The following is a 12,755-nucleotide window of genomic DNA, read 5'->3' as shown; positions in this document are numbered from 1 at the left end:
TCTTCTTCATTATTCTTGCAAAAAATCTACAATTCAACTAATTTTTTATTGTTTCTTTAGTCTAGCACCTCTTTTCTACTTTCAACTCAATAATTTTTTTACAAGAACCGCTTCTCTGAAACTAATTACGGGATTTTTTCCAATTAACTGCTATCAATTCTACAAAACTAACATTGTCTTGTATACGATGTTGTAATAGACTACAATCAAAACTATTTATGAATCACAAACAAATTGATTTTTATTCAATTTCATAATAGTTTGCAATGAAGTTGAGATATTTATTCAAGTATAAAATTGTGATCAAGCAATACGCTCTAGCATCTTCTTTAGGATCGAATATATTGGCAATTGCAATCTTGGTAAAATCTTCTGAAACCTGTATTCCCCTCTATATGGGCCTAACAAGGCCTACCAAAAGAATTTACACGTTATACGGTATCAAAAATTTCGTAACAAATTATTTTATGAAAATTGAAAATTCACATTTCAGTGAAAAAAATAATATTGACAAACAGTTGGTAAACACATAATGAAAGGTGAATTGTAACTAGAATGAACAGGATCAAGTCAGTCAGTTACTAGACTAGATAGGCTACTGATTATTGAATGTGACCAGTAATCTTGAATCCATTTCCTTGATTAGTGGTAAACTGATCAATAATCAAATTCAAATAAAATGCTGGTAAATTGCGTTTTATATTGATGATTCTCATTAGCTTGAATTACATTTAGAAAAAAAACTGATCAATTGATTAAAAACAAACATGGAATAATGTAAATGGTATTGATATATTGATAAAATACAAACGCAAATTGATTGATATCAAACTTTACGGTAAGCTATACACTGAAATGAGCCCAATTACTTCACTGGGTTGATTTATTCCTGTTTTTTCCACTTCAAACTTTACGGTAAGCTATACCTACACTCAATGATCCCAATTACTTCTCAGTGTTTATTTATCCCTGTTTTCCACTTCAATTTTACTTAGTTGTAACTTGTTATTGAGTGATAAGAATTACATAGGAAGAGTGTCGGCCATCTATGAATTTTCATTTTTCATTATACCTGGAAATAAATTAAAACGTGATTTCAATCAGATAGTGACGACTTCTTTTTCATTTGTGTAAATACATTAGTAAGTGTATTCCAAGCCTGTTATACTTAAAATGATATTATATCCAATGCAATGGATAAAACGTGTGAAATATATTGTAAAAACAACTTTGGTGATAAAATTATTTCTTTAATCCCCCTAAAATCCTTGGGTTTAGATTCGAGTTTAGAAAAACATAAATTGTTTTTGATATTTTATTTATTCAAACACACAAACACAATGGGATATGGACAATGGCTATGATACACAATAAACATTGAATTAGTTCTTAATGTTTCTTAAATCTAACACAAATGTAAGAAAAAAGCAGCATAGCAGCAGTGACGGAATTTGATTCAACTTTAAAATCAAGGTCTGTTCAATATAACAACACTAAAAGTGATTGGGAGTCTTACACATATATTATGTAATAACTTATACCTTTCTTCAATGAAGATGAGATAATTAATAAATATTTCTCCAAGAAAGCCAATTTCAATAGAAAAATTTTCATTTTAAAATAGATTTAAGCTTATTTCAGAAATTTGTTTATAGTAATAAAGCCATGACTAGAATTTGCCTGTTACATTACATAATTTCAAATTTTACAAGCTTTGGGTGAAAATCAATGCTTACACATTATAGTCATTCACTGATACTTTCCTCTTGGATATTATTAATATATTATTTAAATCAAATTTCTACAGGTCTAATCTAAACATGGCAATCTAGCAACACAGGCAGCATTCTAGATCTATTCAAAGGTTTTACACTAATTTCATATTGAATTTGTATTTTATTCCAGTTCCTACTTCCCTAAATCAATAAGGGTATTTTACTTCGAAAATAGAACTAAATCTTGATTGCACACAATTTGCATTCTAGCAAGAAACCTAATATCATAATTCTATCTATGACTATTTTTTCAAAATTCAAATTCATTTATTTGCCATAAAAGTAATCACATACAAATCAATGTTTGTTCAGTAGCTTTGCATTACCTATAAGAAAAATAGATAGTTAGAATAAAATGTCAATACAATATTAAACAACACAAAGTGTATAACATTTTATACATAAGTGAATACTGTGATAATTGCTGGTAAAACGTTTTTAGTATTGGTCCCTACCAGATGTATCTTGCAATCTTCACCAAATCTTCTTCTCCTCAATTTTCATGATTTATAAGGTAACTTAGTTAAAATTCACATCCGACCGTAGTGATAGTTCACTCTTATCACTAGTGACACAATTCAATGTACAATGTATGTTATATGAATAAAGAGATTTGAACTGAATTGAATATAAAGGTGATTTATATCTATAATGGTAATTATTGAAAATGTCATTCATTTCTCACGATAGTTTGTTTCTTGTATGATGCGATCTGTGCATCGCAATGCCCGGGAGTTTATCAGTGCTAGAGGTTCCGGCTCATATTGGTTTTAATAGTTTTTTTTACAAAATTCGTAATTTTTTCAATCACACAAACTTATTTCAATTTTCTATTTTTTTTATAGAAATGTAGAATGCGATGAATTTGACAATGGCGTAATTAGGGTGCAAGTCAGGTACCTTCACCGGCTTCATCCCCAAACATAAGTCTTCAAATGTGTTGGCGTGGATTTGGCGGACTTGGATTACCTGTCTGGAGCTCTGGAGGTGATGCACTCTTTAACTATCACAAATCAGGTGGTACAGGGGTACTGTGGGGGGGGGGTGTTATTTTTAAATGAGTTTAGTTCTTAGTGTTGCCTCTTCCAGCAGTCAACTCTATCACAGCTGCAACCAGCTCTGGGATTAATCTGTATTTTTTGTCATTGAACGCATCAATGCTGTAAAAATCCACAAAACAGTCCACTTGCACTAACACATCGACTGTAGCCCTCTTCTGAATCTGCAGCCAGCTCTTCCGCATCTGCATCTACCTCTTCTGATTCTCTAGCAGCTCTGCAGCTGCAGCCAGCTATTCCTCGGGTGCACCCAACTCTTCTGCAGCTGCAGATAGCTCTTCTGTATTAGCAGCCAGCTCTTCCGCATCTGCAACTAGATCCTCTGGTTCTCTCGCAGCCCTGCAGCTGCATCCATATCTTCTGCAGCTGTAGCCGCCAGCTCTTCTGCAGGTGCATCCGTCTCTTCTGCATTTGCAGCCAGCTCTTCCGCATCTGAAACTAGCTCTTCTGGTTCTCTCTCAGCTCTGCAGCTGCAGCCAGTTATTCCTCAGCTGCACCCAACTCTTCTGCATCTGTAGCCAGCTCTTCTGCTGCTGCAGCCAGCTCTTCTGCATATGCAGCCAGCACTTCTACAACTGCACCCAGCTCTTCCACATCTGCAACTAGCTCTTCTGGTTCTTTCGCAGCTCTACCGCCAGTTGAACGTATTCAGGTACTTTTAACTTGAACACAAAGACCATCTTTCTTGTTAACTCTTCCGTTTTAGGTTATGAACTTTTTCATTGACCTGAAGAGAGTGTTTGATAGTTTGGTCTATATATATATATATATATTGATCAAAAAAAGCTGGCTTATTATGGTGCGAGGAGAGATCTGCTGAGCCTTAGTAAGTCTTACCTGAAGGGAAGGAGTGATGTTAAGGTGAATGGTTCTCGGGGTCATCTTGTAAATGACAAATTCACATCAGGTCCACGTCCTGTCACAAAAGGAGTGCCACAGGGTTCAATTTTGGGACCTCTTTTGTTTCTTGTCTTCTTCAACGACTTTCCTTGTAATGTACCTTAGCAAAGTCTGTTTTATCAGTTGCTTTTCTCATCACAGCAAATTACTTCAATGAGCTACAGACTGGAATGGAATTAGTATGTAGAGAGTATAGCTGCTGGAAGAGGAAAGACAATGATTGAAGTAAAAAGAATGGCACATGATCGAATAAAGTTTAGAGAATAGTTGAAGGAACCCGATGCTCAACGGCAGAAGGGTATGAATAAGAACAAGGAGAGCTACAGACAATTGGCAGCACTGTTCTTGCTAAAATCTCGAGATGGTGTAGAGCTGATAGGTTGAAGGTCAACCTATATTGAGTTTTCGATTTACGAATTTCCAGGCAATCCATTGGTATTTCAGTTTGAACTAATGATATGCAACCCTCTGATGCTAGCAACTTCTAGGGGGTTGCTGTGGATCGGGGACTGACCTTGTAGTTCACATATTGAATCTCTTTTGAAAAAATTGAACTCGGCTGCTTTTGCCATTTTGAGGCTCAGGAGAGTGCTGGTTAGGGAAGCGGTTATTTTGGCCAACAATGGTTGGTTTGAGTCACTTCTGTTCTATGGGATATTGCTGTGGGGGGATTTAACTGAAGACAACATTTAACATTTCCTGATAATTAATTTTTAGGTTGTTTCGCAGAATGGAACATTGCTTTCATTCCACATGTTTTTGAAAAATCAGGGACAGGGAAGACTCAAATCTAGAAATACTGCTTGGAGATGAGAAAAACTTCGAGTATTGTAAGGCCCAATGGACACGATCTTTTGCTGGGAGATTGGATGAATGGAAACCCTGATCATATTGTATTAACTATTAATCAATTCTCTATTTCTTATAGGCATATAAGGTATTTTAAATTTGATGATTTTCTATTACCTAATAGAATTACAGAAATGATTCTGAATTTTAATATGGGAAAACCTTTATTTCTAGCTGCAAAGTTTTCTGGTTTTCGAATTTATGTATCTGAATTTTCTAATAATGTTAATGTAACAAAGAGTTTATGAACAAATTAAGTAAATTCCAATTAATATATTTATAAAAAACGAGAAACTTGTTAACCTCTGTTTTTCGTAATGATACACTCCTGACTGTTAGCCGAATTCCAAAGAGAATGCGATTGAATATTCAAGTTTATAATAAGTACATTCTAAAGATATATCAAGGAGTCGAGAATAAAATGCATTCTACTTCAATTAGATTCTACAGTTGCAAATAGAAATAATAATTAAAATTACATACGAACAATTAAGTCATATTCGGTGGATTACTTGAAAATTACATTTATTATTCCTTAGACAGTAGCATTGATATAACAAAAAATTAATTCGAAAATAGTTTATATTAATTTTAAATCTTGCACTAATTCACTAAGATCATATTCTAAAATAGACAAGAAGAACTCAATTAAATACATGCATTTCAAATGAAGACCCGTGAGAATTATGGTAACAATTTGGCGTGATAATTTTTTGCTACTAAGAAAAATCTAAACTAGTTTTAATGGTCAATATTTTTATTATATACATTTTACATTCATCATTCATTGACATGAACCAAGAAAAATGGGCCACCATAATAAATAAGGGAATAATGACAACAAAGTTATTTTTTCAGCAGCAATTGAAAAGTATCAAAAGTATTATTAAAAAGTTTTTCCAATTTTCTATAATTCTTCAAAGCTTAAAGCTGGGATTGGAGCCCAAAATTATGTTTTGTTTATACTAGTTTTTGTGTGTTATAGTTGTCTAATTTGAACACCATAGGTTCAAAAATTTTGTTATGAAAAGTTTCTGAAGTCATAAAATTTGCTAACTATTTTCGTTGCTAACATAAATAATATTGATTTTCTATTCTCAATCCAATTGAATAATCTGGGTGTCATGTCATAGAACTAATAACCTACAAAACTATACCTAATTTGATAAATTCTATCTTTAGAATAAGTAATTACAGATAATTACTGTTTATGAACAGTAATACATAATATGCTTTCATATCATAAATATAATATCTTTCAAATTATCTTAGCTAAATTTCACTAATCATTAGATTAGAAATAATCATCTTAGATGATTTATTTTTAACTTGAACTAGATCAAAGATAAATTTTTATCCTTGCGAATATGGTTGCAGACTCCTAGTAGAATCCTAACCATACTATCCTCAATATAGATAAGATCCATGAGGTTTAAAGGATCCACACATAAATAACACTCTTGTCAATCAAACAAAAAAATGTGGAATATTATTCCAGACTCCTAGTACTTAGACTTAGTACTTAGTACTAAGACTCACAGTACTTGAGAATTCTTACTTTACTATTCCCAATACAAAGAAGATCCATGAGGATTGTATGGTTCACACACAAATAACACTGCTGTCAATCAAACAAAATAATGTGGAATATTATTCCAGACTCCAATACATTTAGAATATTTATTCTAAGACTTTACTTCAAGAATATTTCTCCACTATCCTCAATACTGATAAGATCCATGAGGATTGTAGGGTCCACATAAGAATAGCACTGCACTGTCATACAAACAAATTAAAGTAGAAATACATTACAAATGTATGATGAGTAATACCCTTCTAGAGCTTGGATGCGAGCAAATTGCCGATAGCGGATATTACTCCCGTTAGCTGGCCTATCCCCAGCCTCAGTGAGGCTTAGTGAGGCCTCAGCTTTAGTGGCCTTGTAAAAAACAAATCCAAGTGGAATGGTGGGTACAAATGTATGATGATTAAACTACACTTCTAGAACGGTACAATATGAATTTCGGTACAATACCATTCTAGAGCTTGGGTACGAGCAGATTGCCGCTAGCAAATATGTTGGCGGGATCCAGCCTCTGCTTAGTGGCCTTGTAGAGTTCGACGCCCAGCTGACTGACTTGTTGCGGATACCAGCGCGCGCGTATCTTGCCGACGCCGTGATGGTGCGAGAGTGAGCCGCCACACGCGATGATCATGTCGCGCGCTGCCGTCTCGATGCGCTCGAACGCGTGGACCGGGTCGCTCTTGCCCAGCCAGTTGAACGCAAAGTAGAAGTACACACAGCACCCGATGTCGTAGGTCTGTGTCACGCGACATGACACCAGCGGGTGGTCGATTCCTAGAGCTGCAAAATATCACACAACGCTATTAGAATCATTGCTCTAGTACTAATCTGTTAATATTAATAGAAAAAGCCGTTTCATGGAATTTTTTCATTTCATTTCACTACAGATGGAAATAAATTAGAAATTGAAATTGTTCAAAATGTTAATTAATGAATAATTATTATTGAACGAAATTCCTAATCAAATGCTGTTGTTTTAGGATTTTAGTTTAATAATAATATTAGTCATTACACTAGCTTAGGGTCAAGCCAAAAGAAGCGTTTTTGAGACGAGTCGGCTGAAGTAAGGCTGGAAGCTCTCAGATTGGCTGATTATTTATTTATACATTGATAGATACAATATCATTCTCAACTATGAATAATTGGGAAAGGAACAACAGGCTTAAAGCCCAAAACTGTTCCTTTCCCAAATTCAGATAGAAATTGTCCAAAAATAGGTTATGTTTACGCTTCACGATTTTGACTAATTTTGATTTCCGAACGCCAACCCAATCAGCCAATCGGAGAGCTTCCTACCCTGCCTACTCGTCCTGAAAAATGCTTCGTGTGGCTTGACCCTTTAGGTACATGTTATTGCAAACTTTTTAATTGTTGAATTTTGTAAAGGAAATCAATTTGAATTGAATGAAATGAATCATTAGTAGATAAAATACTGGATGAATAAAATTCATCATCATCATGTTACCAAAAAAGCATTTAGAATCAGAGTAATATTATACAAATTAAAAATGCTTAAATGAAAGTAACAGTTATAACCACGTTTCACAAAGCATTTTTGGCACTGCCAACATAGGAGAGCTGCCATGTTGAAAGTGAGTTGTCGATGATCATGCTCATTGAAAATCCTTTAATCAAAGACAAATAAAATACTATGATGATGATGATAATAATAATCAAACACATACTTTAAAATAATATATTAATAAAATAAGTTGCAGAGTAAATATGTTGTAGAACTTTTCCATAACTAAAGAGACTCGAAACATTGTAAAAAATCCACTTTATTTTAATAAAAATTATTATTTCATAGGAGCATGCTTTCGTGTGTGCTCACGTAACTTACAGCTGATGATGTGTGAGCAAACACGGAAACATGCTCCTATGAAATAATAATTTTTATTAAAATAAAGTGGATATTTGACAATATCTCAAGTCTCTTCAAAATACATTGCGATAGGTGAAAATATTTATCCTAAGAAGAAAATGAAATAAGCGAGAAGAATAAGAGAAATGGGGTTGATAATAGAAAATCGTAGGCCTAGTAATCGGTGGTCGGTACTGTATCAGTAGGCCTAAGTATCGGTGTAACTAATCTTCATGATCAGATTTGTTCATTTTTACTTCAATACTCCTCTTCTCATTTTCTCGGCCCGGCAAGATATTTATCTCAAGCCACTCGTGTTTCGGATGGACACGTTAAGCCGTCGGTCCCGGCTGCCTAAAAAGCAGCCGTTAGGTCATGTCAGAGGCCCTGAAATTGATCAGTTGCGACCTGAAAACTCTGACACCAGACCTGAGCCAGCCAGGTCACTCGATATTATTATTATTTTATTTACTTGTTAAGTGTGGACGCATTTCAGTGCACTGGACCCCACCTTGCTCTGAAACGTTTTCATACTTAACAAGTAAGTTGGAACACAGCAAAAGTGAATCATAAAACAAATAGAAAGACACGTATTAAAATCATTAAAACAGAATTAATAGCATTTGAGAAAATTAGATAGTATTAATGTGATGGAGACGGGCAAACATGAAGAAACTTACATTTACATTCTTCCTTGATACAATGCTTCACATTTCTACAAAGCATTAGGGTTTTATCCCAAGGTACTGATGTTTCGAATGACTCCGCAATTATGTAGTGCTCTATTGCAAAGTCCTGTAACAAAAAGCAAACAACAAAACTGATACATCTGCGTGAATGTATACACACCTGCTCTAGAACATGGGTTTCCCATAGTTGAGTAGGTTAATTTCCAAAAAAATGCAATTTATTTATAATTGTAGTAAATTTCATATATTGTATTTTTGAATATTGTGTACATTTTATTGATTGGATTGCTTATTTGTATATTAATGGAAATGAAATTCATTATTATTATTAATGTTTACTGATCGAGCAGAATTATTTCAGTAAAGTGAAACGCAGTAAGTTAGTAAATATCTGAAATGACCGTCGATGAAGTAGAGAACAGAACGTTTGATAGTAGGATAATATGGATTCCAACTCGGATAGATTCGTGCTTCTATTTTGCTTAGAGGTAGAAAATAATAATAGTTTTTTCAAAGTTTGGAATGTTTCAATTATTTGTAATTAATTTACTTCTATTCAGAAGTATTTTTTCAATTTAAAAATGATTTTTATGTGTATGGATTGTAAATTAAGTGTGCAATTGAAGAATTTTGAAGTGACACATAACCTCTAGCTACATTTGGACTGTTGTATAAATTAGAATTGGAACCGTTTTGGGCGTAAGTTAGCCTGTGGTACTTTTCTGTGAGTTGTATAATTCTGAATGATTGAATAAATAAATAATAAAAATAATTGTACACGTCATGATGAATACTGATTCCATCATTGTATTCAATATAAATATCATTAATAATAGATGAAAATTCGACTTAGTCACAGTCAATGTTGTAGAACCGTTCCATGATGAAATAAAAACACACATATGTTGTCAAATTCTACGCAGTTTTATTTGGTACTGGACCATATAGTTTCGTGACCACACTGGTCACATTTTCAAGCTGACGATATTCAATAATAGATGATATTATAGAAGAATGAATTATTTATTTCTTATTATTTAATATGTAAGGGGTACTAGCATTTCTATAAAAAATCATCATTTATATCAAATGACATTTATGGGACAGAAAAGATGTGCCTAGATTTCTGAACACTAGATATTGTAGCTCACCTATATGCTGCTTATAGAGCAGAAGTACAACATTTTGTTTCATACAATTTCAACAATATTTCAAAGTTTGACACTTGAGAATGAGATAAATACCCGAAACTAGTCGTTCTGAAAAGAAATAATATGAGGGTGCTAGTAATTCTTTGTATTTAAATATTTCAAAAGATTTATAAAATAGAATTATAGTACCCTTTAAAATTAATAAAATAATAAAACAAGAATACAGATTGTAACAATTATATTTTATTAATTTTAAAGGGTACCGTACTATAATCCTATCATATTAAGCGAGCAATTCCTGTATATCTGTTTATATTTTTATACCTGGTTATCTGGTTATTTGATTATATGGTTATTTATGTTCAACGGATCTCGAAAACGGCTCTAACAATTTTCACGTAATTTGGAATATAGTAGGTTTATGATATAAAAATTCGATTGCACTAGGTCTCATCCCTGGGAAAACTCGCTGAAGGACATGAAAAGGATAATTCATCCTTGGAAAAACAGATGATAATTTCGTCGTCTCTCGATAACAGAAGATACGTGTGCCTGTGTGGGAGTGAGACAGAATTATTTCCAGCTGTGTAATCATAATCAATCAGCGAGAAATGTTATCGAGCTAGACAATTTAATCGACTTGATCAACATAATCTGATTTGTTGACATGACTTCCTGAACTAGAGTATATCATAATTTTCAAAGTTGATCATTATTTGAAAATTTTAAGTGATTAGTGAGTGTTATTTTGTTATTCAATTTGGTTTGTGAATAATCTAAATTAGAACGTTTTTGTTTTCAAATCTTTGAAAAGAAAATTGAACCTGAATTCAAGTGTATGGAACATAACCTACTTTCTGGACTATTTATAGTGTATAAATCAAAATTCGGGAAGAAACAGTTTTGGGCTATGCCTGTTAGTCCTTCCCCAATCATTTTAAAGAATTGTGTTCGGTTTATCAAAAGTCAATAAATAAATAACGAGCGAAGCTCGGTGCCTCGATATTTGTATTTTATAAATACAAGAAAGTAGCCCTGAATTCATACATTTCAAAAGATGTACATAGAATGATGATCAGTTATAATTACCCTCAGATAAGCTATAACGAAGGTCAGAGTGTATCCACGTTCTCCGTTCTTCTCGCCAGCTGGAACTCCCTTGAATTGTTCAGCAGCCGTGTAAATTTTTCTCTCTTGAGCAGCTACTTCTTCCTTTGTACCTACAATTTAAAAACACAATAAGATATGAAGGAAAACGAAACAGAAAGTCATGTCAAAGAAAAGTAAAGTTATTTGTTCAAGGAAACTATGCAAGTATGTGAATAAATCTGAATAAAAATAAAAGGTAGCGAAATTAAAAGGAAATATTTTTTTTTGTTTATGGAAACTATGTGATCTTGTTCATATATGTAAATGAGTAGTCAACGGAAGGAAACTAGCATTATTTACTATGTAATAATTAACTAATAATAAGTATTGATAGTTAACAGGTAACCCCAATTAATTTGTTTCAATTATTAAATAAGAATTAATTGATGAATAGCAATGAAAATAACCTATGTCCATCCTCGTCAGAATCTTTATGTAAAATTATAAGTTAATTAGTTCAGTAGTTGAGACGTGATGATGCGTCATTAACAATGGCATAATTATTTATTTTTTGTCAAAATTTCGTAGATAATCTTCACCAGAGTTGAAAATTTCCAGCAAAAAAAGTTTCATTGGTCTCGAACCCTCAAACTTTCATTCAAGAGTTGCGCGTGCAATCAACTAAGCTATGGAATCACTTGGAGAAATCTCTGTTTGGTTGGGCTTTTATAGTTATATCTCAACTTTGAATCTCAAATTGAATTAATTTGTTTCAATTATTAAATAAGATTTATATTAAGCGAGCAATTTCTGTATATCTGTTTATATGTTTCTATTTATCGATCTCGTTATCTATGTTCAACGGGTCTGGAAAACGGCTCTAACGATTTTCACGAAATTTGGAATATAGTAGGTTTATTATATCAAAATTCGATTGCACTAGGTCTTATCCCTGGGAAAACTCGCTGAAGGACATGAAAAGGATAATTCATCCTTGGAACAACAGATGATGATTTCGTCGTCTGTCGATAACAGAAGATGTGTGTGCCTGTGTGGGAGATCAGCTGTGTAATCAATTAGCTTACCGTATCTCGCGAGAAATCTAGAAATTTCAATTGACTCGATCAAAATACAGTAATCTGACTTGTTGAGATGAGATGGTATATATCATAATATTTTAAAGTTAATCATTATTTTACCGTTCTAAGTGATTAGTGAGTGTTATTTTGTTATACAATTTGGTATGTAAACAATCTAAATTAGAACTTTTATGTTTTCAAATATTTGGACTGAAAATTTCACCTGAATTCAAGTGTATGGAACATAACCTACTTTTTGGAATATTTATAGTGTATAAATCAAAATTCGGGAAAGAAACAGTTTTGGGATGTGCCTGTTAGTCCTTCCCCAATCATTTTAAATAATTGAGTTCTGTTTATCAATAAATAAATAACGAGCAAAGCTCGGTGCCCCGATATTAAGCATTAATTGATTAATAGCAATGAAAATAAGCCTACAACCATCCTTGGTAAATTCAGAATCTTCATGTAAAATCACAAGTTAATCAGTTCAGTAGTTGAGACGTGATGATGCGTCATTCGTGTACCTCCTATCCCATACATACATAAGCCGATTCTTTCCTTTATAATAATAATTTCTCTGGATGTTGGACGACACATCCAGATGGGTTCATTTATAAATTCAGGAACATTACATATTATTTTCTCAAACATTTTCAATAATATAACAATATTCAAGGTTTACAAAATGATACCTTACTATATAATATAATTTA

At 33.0% G+C, this 12,755-nt stretch overlaps 1 protein-coding gene across 2 annotated transcripts in view; it reads right to left on the bottom strand.

Moving 5' to 3' along the window:
• Positions 1–265: 265 nt before the first annotated feature.
• The window catches only part of LOC111054684 (alkyldihydroxyacetonephosphate synthase), a 41,228-nt gene continuing 28,738 nt past the window's right edge, over positions 266–12,755 (bottom strand). Inside the window, exons 10-13 of one of the 2 annotated variants that reach the window (XM_022341755.2) lie at positions 10,961–11,091; positions 8,712–8,826; positions 6,618–6,947; positions 266–1,072 (exon numbers count right to left, since the gene is read on the bottom strand). In XM_022341755.2, coding sequence (XP_022197447.2) covers positions 6,622–6,947; positions 8,712–8,826; positions 10,961–11,091 — 572 coding nt within the window. In that variant the 3' untranslated portion in view covers positions 266–1,072; positions 6,618–6,621. Of the gene's footprint in view, positions 1,073–1,301; positions 6,948–8,711; positions 8,827–10,960; positions 11,092–12,755 lie in introns of those variants that run through there. The other variant, XM_022341754.2, reaches the window with a different exon arrangement.

The sequence above is a fragment of the Nilaparvata lugens genome, chromosome 8 (assembly GCF_014356525.2).
Source record: "Nilaparvata lugens isolate BPH chromosome 8, ASM1435652v1, whole genome shotgun sequence".
NCBI lineage: Eukaryota > Metazoa > Arthropoda > Insecta > Hemiptera > Delphacidae > Nilaparvata > Nilaparvata lugens.
The sequence above is the reverse complement of the archived record's forward strand: the minus strand, read 5'-3'. Positions and strand labels throughout refer to the sequence as shown.